We start from the raw sequence: 15,921 nt of genomic DNA on the forward strand, positions 1-15,921 counted from the left end.
CCTTAAAAAGAGGTTCTGTAGTTGCTACCATAGTGGTATCCTGTCTGAAAAACAAACTTTGTGCTTATTGTCTCAGAATTTAATTGAATGCCAGCCATGACATGTAGTAAACTGGTTTTAAAAATTCTAGTAGACACATATCACAGCAGAAATGATTTTGTAGAGTTTAAAGTTTACTCTTGAGGAGTTTTAGTTATCATGCTAAAAAATATGTGGAACTTTTCATCTAACCCTGTAGTAGTTCTGCAAATAGGAAATGCAAAGGTTTTTTTATTCTTCTTTTGCTCTTATGAGTTGGGTGGTGGTTTTTTTTAATTTGATGGCTGAAATGTTTTTCAGGTAATCACCCCTATATCAAAGAAAGCTCCTGCTCATCTCAGAAAGGAAACCCTTCCTCCAGCTTCATGTCATCCTAAACATCCCAATTGCACAGCAAAATCTGTCAGAGTCTCTGAAAATGAGGATACCAAGTATGTGCAAAAGCCTACAGAAAATGAGAGAATAGTGAAGACAGTAGGAGAGAAAGCTACTGAAGGTATCAAAAAGAAATCAAAACCCAGTTCTGGAAACTCTTTACATACAGCATATTAGTGTTAAAAACCTTCTTAATTTATACTACCTAGATGCTTAGATAGCTTAAATGGGATATTTTATTTGTGTGTTAATACTGTATATTATGTTCATGTTTATAGTATGTTATCTGTGCATCCTGCTGTAGTATACAGTGTGTCATTTTAATGATTCAGGCTTTTAGTTCTGTCTGCAGGACTTGCAGATGATGATCAGGGGATGATGGATTTTGATGAGGAGGACTTTGATGAACCTATGGAAGCAGAGCATGTGGAAGCTATACCTGAGACAGCTGAAAACTTGAAAAGAGACAACAGAATTGAAAAGAAAGAGACAGAGCAGCTGGAATCAGAGAAAAAAGAGACATCTGCCTTGTAAGAATCTCTTTTTCTTCTTTTTTTTTCTTCCACCAAGAAGGCTTTCAGTATCCATAAACCTTAGATTTATGTTCATATTTGTCTTTGCCAAAAGGATAATTGTGATGCAGACAGAATGATGATAATGCTGTGCAATGTTTTTTTTTGTAGTGACATGCAGAATGATAACATGCTGATAGTTACTTAATTGGGAAATATTTGATGTTTTTGGGATTTAGCACGTGACAATATGTATTTCAGTACATTGAGGTGGCTCAATGTGGGTGTTGAACAGTGAACTTCGATGCCACTAAGCAAAAATGAGGAATTGCTAATGATGCTTATTCTAAGCAAATCATAATATCATGGTATCATATTATTAGTTGTAGGTAAGAGTATTGTTGCTAAAAGTAATGGTGAACAGCCACATCTTTGGAAATAGGAAAAGAAGTGGTTTTTTTCCTGTTTGTTTGGTTTTTTTAAATTGTTTGGAAAATCTTGTCATGTTTCCATAACAAATTATTTCAAACTCTAAAATATTTGAATTATGAGAAAGACCTAAACATTTAATGGCTTTTCAACAAAAAAGTTTTGTTCAAATAATCTGTTGTTCCCACTGAGCAACTTGTACAGATGGATGGATATATTCCTTATGTAAGGACTTGAATGACGAAAGCTGAAATACCAGGTGACTGATTTTTAAAGCCTGTGTGTGGTGTATAGAGAACCATACTTGTTTGTGGATTTCTGCCTTTGTCACTCCCTCCTACTTTTCAGAAGAAACCTGAGGAAACCCAACTGTTGGGAATGTTGCTTGGTAGTGGAAAGTGCAACAAACGGTGTGAGAATATAAGACTGAAAAAAAAGCAAAATGGTGATTATGGCAAAGGCACAATTTTACTTATTTCTTTCTTCTTCTGCAAAACCTGCAGAAGTTGTTCTCTCCCAGGTATCTCATGTTGGGACAGAATTGATGAGGATGAAGCTGATCTAGTAGCAGCAGAAGTTCAGCTAGACCCCAATCTCCTTCCACTTGTGAATGGGGAAAATGATGAACAAGTCTTAAGATTTTATTGGCTGGATGCTTATGAAGATCAGTACAGTCAGCCAGGTAACTGTTCAGTTAAAGGCAGAAAATGCCATTCTGATTCTTTTTATTTAACTGGGATTTTCAGACTTGCCTAGATTCCATCTAGATACCCTGTGTCTCTGTGCTCTCTAACTTGTACCTTCATCTCTTGTTTTTCTGCACCTCTGTCCTCAGAGCAGGACACTATGATGGGAGAAGTAAGAATGTAATTTCTTGGCCTAATATGGTAGCAAGGAGGTAAAAGCGAGCTACCAGCTCTCCTGTATTGGCCTTCTTAAAAATGTATACACTGCAGAAGCGAGCCGAAAGTGTTAATTCCTTGCTCAGTGGTGCAACAATGGAAATGTTTCTGGAAATGTAACTTAAAATTCAGGTGGATTAATAGGAAACCTGTACAATAGCAGTTGCATGATTTTATACAGAGGAAATGTATGTCTGTCAAGGGAGTAAGGTGGCCTGAAAAGTACAAGCTCTGTATCCCCTGATTCAAACTACCTAAGTCTTGAAGATTGTCTTTGGATTAATGTTGCTGAGATACTCTGTGCAGTTGACCTGTGAATCCTAGCTCTCATAGTCTTCAAAACTGCATCATTCTGATCTGAGCTCTGACAAAAGAATCTGTATTCACATCTGTTCTAAGCACTTCCCATCCATCCCCTCATTTCATCAGCAGCTTCAGGATCTTGGGTTTCTAATTTGCACCTCATGTGGATTTACCAGAAGGTTCTTCCATATGTTGTTGAAGGTTTTTTTGGGTTGATGTTGCAAGCATTGAGTCAGATACTTTTCTTTGTTAACACCTTTTGTTGTGAGTTGGGATGCCAAACTTAAATATAAGACTGTGCTGGGCTGAAGAGCTTGGTGATGGGAGTGGTAATAATCATAGATATCTTGATGAAATCAATGGCTCTAATATAAAATTGCTACTTTTAAAGATCCCACTATTGTTATTTTTCCTTTTTTTTTGTCTTGTAAGTCAGTGGTTGCTGAATGGAACATAATTATGAAAGGATTTCTGTTCCTCGCATGCAAGGAATGTTCTTTTCTCATTATGACTTTTTCAGGATTGAATAATAAAGACTGCACCTGTTTTCAATTAGTAATGTAGAAGGGAAAATTTTGATACTGCTTTTTGTTTAACATGTTCATGATCTTTGTTTATGCCTCATTTGCTGTGATGTCAAATGCATTGCCTGAGGAGTAAATACTATACCATAATCATAAGACTCTTTCAAACTTAATGATTTTTGGAGGCTTACTTTTCATAACTCCCTTTATGGTCTTAGGCAGAGAACTTGAGAATTGTAATCCTATTAACATTTTAAAGAAATAACGAATAAAACCTGCCCATTTTTTCCCCTCTGCAAGACATTTTCCATGTGTCTTGACTTTGCTTACCTTTTGGTTCATTGGTAGCATGATCTTTCTTCTCACAGAATTTGATTTATAAGCTTTACTCCTGTTTTTTCTTTCCATAGTCAGGCTCGCAGAGCATAGGGCCCGATATTTCTTCTGTTTTTTTGGTTTTACATGAAATGTCTCTGAATCAAACTCTTTGACATTAGCACTGCTCTTACTGTGTGTGTGGGTGGTAACGCGTGTGTCAGTGTTCAGCTGGGTGATCTCAAAAGGTTCCTTCCATTCTAAATTACTTTGATTCTGTGAAATCTGGATATTAAGACCACTTATTTGTCCATGCTAGAGTTGATTGAAGTTTGTCTTTGCAATCCAGGCAGCTTTTTATCCTGGATCATGTATCCTTCTTTGTACCTCACCTGCTCATATGTACCTCTCTGACAGGTTAACTACTCCATGCTCTTGATATTGCCAGCCTTCAAGCAACCAATTACTATTTTGTGGTCTCTCTCATAGTTTTATCTTTCTGTATGATACAAACCTGTCTGAGCTTTTTTTTTTTTTTATCCCTTACCAAAAAGAAAAGATTGCTGGGAACAAGAACTTCGTCTTCCCTGTCACTTAAATCTGCAATTTTAGCTCTTTCTAGATACTTCTATTCAAACTATCTAAATCTTCAAGATTGCCTCTGTATTAAAATTTCTTAAGATACTTTGTTCAGCTGAATCTTGTATCCTTGGTCTCATCATCTTCAAAACCTCAGCATTCTCTATCCTTGACAAAAGTAGTCTTGTTCACATCTATTCCAAGCACTCAGAAAATGACTTTTCATAGCCTGTCACTTTAACTTTGTCATCCATCTTAGTGCATCTTCACTGATTTATCTTTGATCTAATGGAGTGGAAAAGGTGCCTTTACGTCTGATAGATCTCCTGGCAAAGATAAATTATGACTCTTAACCAAGGACTTGTTTGTGCATTGTCAGGCCAGGGAGAAATGCAGGTTCCAAAATTTTCTATGCATGAAACACTGTTTCTGAGACAGTCTCACTGCTGATATTTCTGATTTCATCAGTAGTAGTGTACTGTAGGAAGAGTGTCTCTTATGTAAATAAATTCTAAATTATTTGGAGTTTGAATGGAACTTGGTGAAGCCAGATTTCTGAGTTGTACTTGAACGTTTTTTGTACTTGTAATTCACAAACTGTATGTGAAAGGCAGGTGGCTCGATACTATGTTATTTTAAAGTTTGACATCATTTGGTTTGCAGTTTGCAGCATTTTGTGCTAATGCCAAGTTCTCTGGGCTCAAAGACATGCATGTACAATAATGACATGGTCCACAATGAAGTTAATTGCCACTAGTCTTGCTCTGTATAAGGTTTCTCAGTGTCTCCCTTGGTTACAACTGCTGTCTTGGCATCCAGGATTTCTTGCGATGTCATACATCTTTTGATGTCCTCATTTGTTAAAAATAGTCACTTGAAAACTTTTTACAGCTGATCAGCTTCTAGTTGTTGTCTTCAGAATGTATTTCTATAGGTTTTATTGGTAGTGCAGTCTTGGTCCATTGTACTGAAGTGCAGGGAAGAGGAGTTAATGTGCTGATCTGGCTGAAGAATGAGAAATTGTAGATAACATGTTACAGGACTGATTGACAGCACAGGCATTCTGATAATTTTCAGCTTTCGCTGACATCTCTCTCCTTCCTCCCTCTCCCCAGGGATTATCAAACTACTGTAGGTAGAAAGGAAATCAGAACAGAATTTTTAGACTGGCTGTGTGATGCCATTTTAAATTTTACAGATCAGGTGTTACTATAGCAATGGAGGTAGAGACATGAAAAGTGATACAGGTGTCTCTTTGTAAAGCTGGTGTTTAAAACAATTCAGAATGTGCTGATGCATCAGAAAGATTTGTTGTTCAAGGACCTAAACCAGAAATGGTTGTGTTTCTCTTCAAGAATGCATTATAAGCTGCTTTAAGCAACAATAAGAATGATTAAGAATCACATACTGAATTCTTCACCCTTTTTCCTTAGGTGTGGTATTTTTGTTTGGCAAAGTTTGGATTGAATCTGCAAACACCTATGTCAGCTGTTGTGTGACAGTGAAAAATATTGAGAGAACTGTTTATCTACTGCCACGTGAAACAGTAAGTATGACTTTTAAGCAAGTCAAACATAAGTACCTTTCATTCTGCTTATGGCAGGTTATGAGTTCTAGCAGTGTGTTTATGGGAACTGTTGAAGCCAGTGTTGTCTGATGGAGGTGGTGAAGTTAAAAACAATGTGTACGCAATATATCACTCGTGAGATGCAGAGTAGAGCGTTGTGGCTTCCCCTGGCCACAGCCAGCAACTGCAGACAAATTGTTACCTTTAGACTTGCTGTTTAGCAAATAAAGTAATCTTGAAGCATTATTAGAAAACTTAGTGCTTTTTAAACATTCTGTTTCAAATACTGTTTTCTAAATTTGGGGGGGGGTTGGCTGATTGTGTTGTAGTTTTTCATTAACAAAGAGATACATGATTCATAATAGCAAAGCAAAATTCAGCTTACTGGTAATGTCTGCTGGCATTTTTTGTTAATTTGTAAAACTTGACTTCTGTTTTTGAGGAAATTGACCTATCTACTGGTAAAGAGACGGAGACTCCGGTGACTATAATGAGTGTTTTCAAGGAATTTAATGACAGCATTTCACCAAAGTATAAGATCATGAAGTTCAAATCCAAGGTTTGTTTACAAGCATCCTATTTGGTCATTTTCTGTGGTTGTGGTTGGTAAGGTGGGAAGGATGTTGAAACACTGTCCAGTGAGGGAGGTTATGCTGAAATGCAAATGTATAACACCTGACATGTGTAAGTGTACCTGCTTGTAAAAGCCATCCCAGTGTCTTCCCAGATATCTGTACTCCTTTAAGAGCATTAAATCTGCAACATGGATGTTCCATAATGGTTTTGAAAATGCTTATTTATTACCTTCTTTAAAACTGGGTTGAATGTCAGACTCTCTTGCTGAGCTGTTTTTGAGAACAGATAAAAGTGCTGATACCTAAAGCCTGGGTATCGGCTCATACTGTCAGAGTTTAAAATGAATGATTGGGTTGTCCAGCACATAACTCACTACACTGGAATTAGACTGTCTTTGCATTTGGCCAGATATTTTATTGAAGTTTATCTCTTGGCATGTCTCATCCTTCCTCTCACCCTTGCTGATTTATCTTTTTAGAGTGCATGCTGTTCAGAGCATGGATTGTCGTAGTGTGGCTGTGCAAGAGGGAGCAAGTTGTGAGGGTTGTCATTCAGTCTTGAAAGTTAAGCTGTTCTGGTCTTAGAGTTATGTACAATGGTTTTAACAGTGTTATTTTACTGCCCTCTTTTACTGTGCTCTCTTTGCTCAGCAGATCCTTAAAATAACATTGGAAAAAGAAAATATTGCTATAATGGAAACTTTGCACATACATTAATGTAATAGTTGTCGTAAGTCTGCAGGAAAAGAGCTGATACTGCTGATTGTGTTACAGATTTGGACTGAATTAGTTTGCTAGTGGGAGAAAGCTTTATTGTCCATTTGCATAGAGCATTTGTCTTTTGGGGTGAAGGGCAGAGGTGGGAAGCTTGAGTGGGGAAAGCTTGCAAACATGCAAGTTAGGGGAAAAGATTGGTTCTGAGTATGCTCAGAAACTTTTCTATTTGTTGAAGTAATTAGTCTGGCAAAGCTGATTTTCATGAGTTGTAACTTTTCATTAGTTGTAACTTTTCCCAGCCTGGCAATGTTGTGACTTCACAGAATTCATTGCTAAATAGTTGATTAGGAAGTTAGATGGCAAGTGAAAATGCAGAAAGAATGGAATTTAACAATATGTAAATAAAAGGGAGGAAATAAGGCAAATCTGTGTGGTAATTCAGGTTGGAAAGACCCTCAGGAGGTCATCTAAGCCAAAGCTAGAGTAATTCTGAAAGTTTAAGGTGTTAAAGTGAAAATGTGAGCAGTATTTCTCAAACAGAAGAGTCATGCAAGACATGACATATTTTCGGCAACTTGTAGCTTAGTGTGTTATGTACAGAATTCAGGGAAAATGTGACATTAGTACTTTGTAAAACTTTTTCTTTGTTCTAGTTTATTTTCTCTCTCAAAACTGTGATGTAGCTTTAGCTTTTTCAGTTTTTGCTGTTATTTCTCTTGTATAGGTGATTATAACTGAATTACATGTTGGATTGGAAAAGAATGAATTTAACAATAGATAAAACCCAAGTTTCTGATAGCTTATTGTTCAAAGATCCTTTCAGGAATGAGGGAGAAACTCATAGAAAAGCAGTTCTTCATTAAAAGAGAGGATACAAACACTTATACTCTAGAAATGGAAGGAGGGAGAAAGGTCTCCAAAAAGATGCGCATCTGCTGACAGTGTCTTCCATCTGTTCCATGGTGTGCTAAGGAAGAATAATGTGAATGAGGTAATGAGAGTAATATAGTTTAACCTTCAAAGATGGCTTTTAAAAATCAAGGTAAACCTGTCAAATTTTTACTGAGCTTACACAGAGCTCAGGGTGAAAGACCCAACAGTCTTGTTGGGATACATGACTACAGAGCTTCTGGGGTCCTTGGGTGTAACACAGGAGTGATCCCTGGCAGGAGTAGGGAAGTAGGAGCACTAAGACACTGTTCAGATTTTCCCTTGAATATTATAACATTTGGTCACCCTCATGGGGAAAGATAAACTCAAGTGACTGCAGGTACAGAAGATGGTAATAGAAGGATGAGACAAAAGGAGAATCTGTTACACCAGAGAGAACTATGAAAGGTTTAATTTTTTTAGCTAGTAAAGTGAAGAATAATGATCAGACCTGTTTGCTCTTTAAAAACATTAAAATGGGATGAGCAGCAAGAAAGCTATTTAAAGGACAGTTTTAGCAAAAGAGCAAATTTGCAATTTTTACTTCATGAATAAATTAGGCAGGATAGTTGGGGGTGCAGAGGAGCTCTGAAATAATCTGCCAGAATTGTTTCTGAATTGTAAGAATTCAAATTATGTTTGAATTCTTCAGACTCTTCAGTAAACTGAATTTTACTAGGAGGATAAAAGCTATCTTGCTTTATTTTGCTTGTGTAATTTTCTGCTAATTTTAGTCCTTACTGCCTTCTGGAATGCTTTAATGAGAACTGGAGCTAGTGGGAGAGTATGGCACTAGTGATACGAGGGATAAGAAAAAGACAGGATAGTAGAACAGGGGTTTTTGGAGAATTATTCAAGGAAGTATTACAGTAACTCAGATATTTCAGATTACACAAAATTGATGTGAACAATTGGCACCAGATTTGGCCAGGCTTACATCTCTGCAGCAAGGGAGGCTTTGTGCTCTCTGCAAGATAATTGTGGAAGTAGTGGGGTTGTCCCATTACCGTGTCCTCCTTTTCTTCTGTTTGTCTCCGAGATACCTGAATTTCCCTGGTTATCTACCTTATTAATCTGTTTTCCATAAGGAGTCATCATCTTCCTTTTCATTCCAGTCATACCACCAGAGATGTGTTGTTACACAACCCTTGCATATGTGTTTTCACAGAGATGTGCAGGGCTCTCAAATTGAAACTATTTGTGCCACTGACCTAAATGAATGCTGCAAAATGTGATCTCTACACAGTTGTGCCTGTGTTGTTAAGAGCTTAATGTGCTTTAGAAGAACTCCCCTGCTCTGTGATGTGCAGCCAGTGGTTCACTACTGTGTTGTTAAAGGTTGGTGTTTTGAATGATTTTTAAAAAGCAATGGCCATGTTGCTCAGGTGATGAGAGTGCTCATGAGTAATTCAGAGTAACATGAAGTCTCAGTTTTTGTACAGTACTGTGAAACTGAGAAACTACTCTTCTTGATCATTAGCTAGAAATCGGGAAGGTTACTACATACCTGTCATGCACCCAGCGTTCAGAATACAGCTTTTTGTGATGATGCAGAGAGAGCCAATATTTGTACACTGAGACAAGTTGTTCCCTGTGCATCTTGGCCTTGCCAGCACCCAACTTTGTCCGTGTGAACAGATACACTTGAGCCATATCATTTCCTCCTGCACCTGCTGCTAATTGTAGCTTCAATGGGTTGCACTGCTGCCAAGTTAGCAAGTCTTCACAAATCAATTTGAAAGCAGCCTTACTCCACTTAGGAACTTAGCAGCTAATCACTGCTGCTCATTTCTGCTCTCTGAAGGGCCACTTGAAGGGCAGATTACTCTGCAGCAAAGCATTCATTCACTGCAGTTGTGACCAGACGCTCGTGTAATTGAGCTGAGCTCTGTGGAATAACGCAGATGAATCACTGCAGCAGACTATTTTTATACTGTGTTCAGCTTGCGTTTGCAACAAGAACTTGTTTGAAGCCTGAGAGGTTGTTGGTTTTTTTTTTTTTAATTAGAAAAAAAGGAGGGGGGCACCAGTGATATGTGCTAAAAGGAGTGCATTGCCATCTATTAATGTTACAGCTCTGATTTGCTCTTTGTGTTAGGTGCTGCTTTGGCTCAGCAGTTCAGATCTAGGTTTCCATGCTAATCTGCCGTGCTGATCTGGCTTCACAGTGGTGCTCTCGTACCAAGTTATGTTACACTTCTGCTTCCGTGTAACTGTTGATGCCATAGTAGTTTCTGGATTTGCCTGCTTCCTATTTATAGCTCCCCTACCCAGGCTTTGCAGCCTTACAGCTAAAATATTATTTGAGGCAACAAGCTTAGCTGCTGATTGTAGTGCCCTGAGGGAGCTGGTGCTGATGCAATTAATTTAAGGAAAAAAATCCAACCATCCAACTCTAATCCCAAATAACTTCAAGTTTACCCAACTCTGCATGTGTTTTTTAATTTGTAAATTTTATTCCCATTTGTAGTGATCTTGGTTTTTCTCATTAAAGTTTCCCTAGTGGTGTATTATGCTGAGTCTTGTGTATAAAGTGCTGAACATAGTACATTTTCCAGTGAAAAATGTGATTTTTAATTTAAGGTGCCTCTAGAAATTCTTTTAGTGAAGTAATGTGCTAGCATAGTTATGGCATAACATAATAACAATAATACGTAACAGCAGTGCAGATGGTTTGTACCTGTTACAGGGCACGGCGTTTCAGCAGGTGCTACAGCATTGTTGCACAGGGTACTATAATTGTTTGAAAAATTAAGGTAGTTATTCTTAGAAACTGACAAGCTGTGCGTGTTGTGGAAAATCATTATTATTCTTGAAGAAAGCAGAAGTGATACTTAACTTCCAGTAAAGTTGTACTGAACTGCTTTAATGGTCTTTGTTAGAGATGTGTAAACAAACTTGACTACTTTCTAGTAAAACTCAAGTCACTGAAAATGAAAAATACAATAGTGTCATAGAAATTATTCTGTTCAAAGCATATAATAAATTAAACAGCTGGCAGATAGTTGGGAAATCATCTCCTCTCTGAAGTGCTGGCACATTAAAAAATGCAGTGTAAAAGGAGGAGCTGTGTTCAGTTACAGGGGTACAATCTGATTTGGGATCACAGACATGTGGTGGGATAGGATGTGGTTAGGACGGGCTGGGATGGCAAGGAGGGAGGAGTCCCTTTTGTATGTTAGAGCAATGGGAATGCATGGAGCCCTGCCTGAAGGGGAGCAAAGAGCTGGTCAGGATTAGAGGATGGATTGATGGAGGTGACATCATGGCGAAGAAAGGAAAGCCAAAGCCCCTGTGGAGTTGAATCTTGTGAAGGTGACAAAGAGCAGCAGGAAAGGCTTCTGTAGGTACAGGCAGACTAGGAAAGAGGTACTGCTGAAAGGGATGGGAGATGTGGTAACACAGGTCATGGAAAAAGCCAAGATACTCAATGTCTTCTTTGCCTTGGTCTTTACTGCTAAGTCCAGCCTTTAGCAATCCCTGACTCCAAGAGACCAAAAGGAAAGCCTGAAGCAAAGAAGACTTGTCCTCAGTGGAGAAGAATCAGTTTAGGGCACATGTAAACATTCATTTCATGGCTGGGCTTCGCGAACGAAGATTTGGGAAGGCTCTATCCACATTTGTTACAGGCATGTTGGTGACTTATGAGGCCAATACGAGACAGGACATGTAAACAAGTTGGACAAATAAAGGCACATGGGACCTGGCGGGATCCACCCATGAGTGTGGAGGGAGCTAACCATTGTCACAATGTGCTTGGGAGTGTTCCATGTGGATTTACAAAGGGGAAATCATGCTTCACCAAGCTGGTAGCCTTCTGTGAAGAGATGGACTGGCTTGGTGCACAAGGGAAGAGCAGTGACTGTTGTTTATCTTGACTTTAGTAAGTTTATCTTGACTTTGCCCATAGCATCCTCATGGGCAAACTGGTGACGTGTGGGATAGGTAACTGGACAGTGGGGTGGACTGAAAACTGGCTGCACTGCTGGGCTCAAAGGTTGCACAAAGTCCAGGTGGAGGCCAGTCGCTGGTGATGCACCCCAAGGGTCAATACTGGATCCAATCCTGCTTAGCATCTGTGTTAATGATTTGGATGATGGCAGAGCACACACTCAACAGGTCTGCAGACAGTACAAAACCAGGAGAAGTAGTTGATACATCATATGAATGTGCTGCCATTCAAAGGGACTTCGACATTCCTGATCTACAGGAATCCCATCAAGTTCAAAAAAAGGGAAAAAGTCCTGTACCAGGACTGGAAAAACCTCTGGCACCAGTAGATGTTGGTGGCTGAATGGCTGGAAGGCACCTTTGGGGTGAAGGACATGTTGATCTTGCTAGACATGAGGATGGACAAGAGGCAGCAATGCACCCTTGCAGCAGAGATGGCCTTGGGCTTTCTGGGCTGTGTGAGGCAGTGCCAGCAAGTGTCAGGATTTGGTCCTTTCCCTTTTGCATCCCTAGTGAGCACTTGGGGATCACTGTGTTCAGCTGAGCTCCCCAGTGTGAGAAATATGTGCACTTAGGGGAGCAAGTCCAGAATAGGACTACAAAGATTATTACAAGGCCTGGAGCATCTGTTATGTGAGGAGAGGCTGAGAGACCTGGGACTGCTCAGCCTCGAGAAGAGAAGGTTCAAGGTGAGGGATTGGTGGTGCAGATATTATTGTTGTTTACAAACATTTGATGGGCATGAGTAAAGATGACTCTGGCAGACAGGATAAGAGCAGTAGGTACCATTTAAAACACTCAAAATTATGAGAACATAAAACATTGCTTTACTGTAGGGGAGATCAAGCACGGGCACAGGTTGCCCAGAGAGGTTGAGGAGTCTCCATCCTTGGGGATATTCAAAAGCTGGCATGAGAGAGCCCTGAGCAACCTCCAGCTCTGAGTAGGCAGCTGGACTAGACAATCTCTGGAGATCCCTTTCTGTCTCAGGCGTTTTGTGATTTTGTGGAGGTCTGCAGCCACCAGTTCTCATGAGTGTCTGAAACCTGTGAATTTAAAGAATGTTCCTGTTTCCTTAGCCACTATGTTTTTTGTTTTGTACTGGCTAGTATACTTGTAAGTCAATTCCATAGAAACTTTTCATGCTAAAAAAACATGCAGAGATTAAATACAGGAGCTAAAACATTCTTAGTATCCTCAGCTGGTTATAATGAGTTGCAAAATTGGTAATAAAAGATCAAGACCATGATATTTGAAATGTATGTTTTGGCTGGTCTTTATTTCTTAACTTTCCCTTTGGACAAAATGAATATTTAGTTGAGAGATACTGAAAATATCTTTGTTTTATATAGAAAGTGGAAAAATACTACGCTTTTGAGATTCCGGATGTACCAGCAAAATCTGAATACTTAGAAGTTAAATATTCGGTGAGTACAATTAATCTGACAAAATACTATTACTTGCTTTCTTATCTAATTAAGAATCTTATGGTTTTACTAAATAAAAATATTTGCAGGATTTGATCTTTAGTAGCTAGTGGCTGTACCTCTTTTGCAGTGTGCATTTAGTTGCTTGTTATCGTGTAATAATAACAACAAGAAAAAAAAGAGGTTAATACCAAAACTTGTGACTCGTTATTCTTTATATGTCAGTTAGTCCTTAACAAAACAGTTCATTACCAGGTTACCTATAACATGGTGATTTGTTAGTGTTCACTCTAGTTATGTAAATGAAACATGAGGGAAAAATTTTTTTCCTACAACTGTTGCATTTCTGCCAACTTCTCCCTGAATTATTATTTGCTTATTGATTTTTTCACAATCTATATTCCAAATTTTCCTACTTTATTTTTTATCACCTATTGATGTCCATAGTATAGCCAGTTATTCTGCTTGCATAAAATAGCAGCTGGGTGAGAAAGACTTTTGTTAAGACCTGTAAATGTGAGCAGCGAAGACGGAAAAATTCCATGATAACATCAGTAGCTATTCTTTATTAGTAAAAATACTTAATTTGGTTTCAAACATAAGAGACTCAGCAGTCTTGAACTGTTGGCTTAGTTGCTGGGACAATGCTTTTTAAATAATTTTTTTGTACTGGTTTTAGGTGCAAAAGCAGCGTCCCATAGAGATTTACTAGCTGTTTCAAATTCTTCTTTAGCTATGCAGGAACACTTTAACCAGTCATTCTGTGTCCAACAAGATTAAAGCTGTAACTGTCTAATTAAGTTTACAACATGAGCAGTTTCTGTATTAAAATGGTCATTGAACATTGCTGTAATCTTGGCTGATGTATCCAGTATGGATGAAGAACTTCAGTGTGTTTTTTCATTACTGTCCTGATTTTTAAGTTGAGCCTACAGTGTAACTTCTTCAATTACTGTCAGGTATTACAGGCTATGGCTTTGCTTGGGGGAAATGACAGTGATTTCAGGTATTGTGTAGTTTTTTGTTAAGGTCTGTCTGAATAGGGTGTGTCAACCTTGAAGACTTCTGTGGGGTGAAATGACTCACTGCTCTCTGTTACTTATTAGGCTGAACACCCTCGGCTTCCCCAAGATCTGAAAGGGCAAACATTTTCACATGTGTTTGGAACTAACACCTCTAGCCTGGAACTTCTCTTGATGAGTCAGAAGATCAAAGGACCGTGCTGGCTGGAAATAAAAAATCCACGTATGATGATTTGTGTGTGAAATACTTGGTTGCTGGAAAACACATATAATTATAGATCAGGGGGAGGAGGAAATTTAAATTTTACTGATGAATTATCATTTGGTACATTAACCTTGCATTTTATTGGTTTAATTTTCATTATCTAGTACAAATTAAAACTTATTCTTCTTTTTTTTTGTGACAGCTATCTGTATAAAGTTGTACACTGTACAGATGAGATTATAACTTTGAATGGTAGTAAGAGGGATCTGTGTAGTGCCTGGCAGCTGCTCTCTGGTGCATAGCCTAATGCCATGTACTAAGCTAAACTTAGTTGACTAGGGAATTATTAATCTTTCTACTCTTGATCACTTAAGATCCATTTTTTTTCCTGCAGATGTATCTTCTTAAGAACAAAGTGCTGCTGGATGGCTTTCTTCTTTGTGTCTTAGGGTTGTTTTTTTTTTTCTGACATTTGGAAAAGTTTGTAGTGCGGAGCTCTTTCAGTTTGAAATCCTTTCTCCCTCATGAGTGACATGCACGACTTACAGGTGGTTATGCCACTTCATTCTGACTTGGTTACAGCCCTTTATTCAATGTGTGTTGCATATTCCCAAAAACATAGGGATATTTATCATACTGGACAAAACTACATCTGTTACTGCAATCTCCTTGGGGCTCTTCCAGTGCAGAATTGACCATATGAGTGACTGACACCAGGAGGATTCTCCTCTGCTGCAGCTTGCTCAGTTACTGACAAAGCTGATACCACTAAGAATTTGGAGCTGGAATGGAGGAGACAAATCCCTGACTGCCAAAAGAAGGATTAGCTGTGATGGGTTTTCCACCCAACATTGGCAAGCATCAGTGTACTTTCTGATATTGATTTTAAAGGCCTAAGGGTGGTTTTTCATCTGCACTCTTTCCCCAAGAATTGACTTCGTATTTCTTTGACTTTTTTCTTTCTTCACATGAAGAGTCCAGAGCTGTTTTGTTCCTCATATGCAGTATGCCAGAAGTTAGGGAAATGATAACCAGTGGTTCAGGCAATATTCAATTTTAGTTAATGCTGATGTGTGTTATCTCCCCTTAGAACTACCTTGCCTGAGCTCAGATACTGATTCCGTATCAGACCTAAATGGCAATCTGAGGCAGCTCTTTTTTTCCACTCTCACATCTGTATTAGAGCCCTCAGGTTCCAGAGACAGTCTCTGTCTTGGTATCAGAATTGCTTATTGCAAAACTGTCCTGCTCACTCTGTTGAAAACTGACTGTTAAACTGACTGGTTATATTTATGCAAATTTCTGTTAATGCACTGGATTTTGTGCCCCAAAGCTGGGTTGTTTTTTTTTTTGTTTTGTTTTGTTTTGTTTGCTTGTTTTTAAGTTGTTATGTGTTTTTTGTGGGAGGTGTCTAATTTATCAGAAGAGTCTTGCTTTCTTGTGTGGCTTCCCTTATACACTTCCCATAGAGGATAAGAAATATACCTGGAAAGTTTAGAGTAAGCAAGTCCCAAACCATTTGAAAAGACTTGCACAACTTCTTTAAAAC

At 38.6% G+C, this 15,921-nt stretch overlaps 1 protein-coding gene across 3 annotated transcripts in view; it reads left to right on the plus strand.

Moving 5' to 3' along the window:
- Positions 1 to 15,921, plus strand: part of POLA1 (DNA polymerase alpha 1, catalytic subunit) — a 194,021-nt gene that overhangs the window by 5,378 nt on the left and 172,722 nt on the right. For 2 of the 3 annotated variants that reach the window (XM_064646798.1, XM_064646800.1), the window contains exons 7-13: positions 340 to 535; positions 755 to 944; positions 1,859 to 2,037; positions 5,412 to 5,524; positions 5,988 to 6,104; positions 13,071 to 13,145; positions 14,252 to 14,390. In XM_064646798.1, coding sequence (XP_064502868.1) covers positions 340 to 535; positions 755 to 944; positions 1,859 to 2,037; positions 5,412 to 5,524; positions 5,988 to 6,104; positions 13,071 to 13,145; positions 14,252 to 14,390 — 1,009 coding nt within the window. The remainder of the gene's footprint in view (positions 1 to 339; positions 536 to 754; positions 945 to 1,858; positions 2,038 to 5,411; positions 5,525 to 5,987; positions 6,105 to 13,070; positions 13,146 to 14,251; positions 14,391 to 15,921) is intronic. The other variant, XM_064646799.1, reaches the window with a different exon arrangement.

The sequence above is a fragment of the Pseudopipra pipra genome, chromosome 2 (genome assembly GCF_036250125.1).
Source record: "Pseudopipra pipra isolate bDixPip1 chromosome 2, bDixPip1.hap1, whole genome shotgun sequence".
NCBI classification, from domain to species: domain Eukaryota; kingdom Metazoa; phylum Chordata; class Aves; order Passeriformes; family Pipridae; genus Pseudopipra; species Pseudopipra pipra.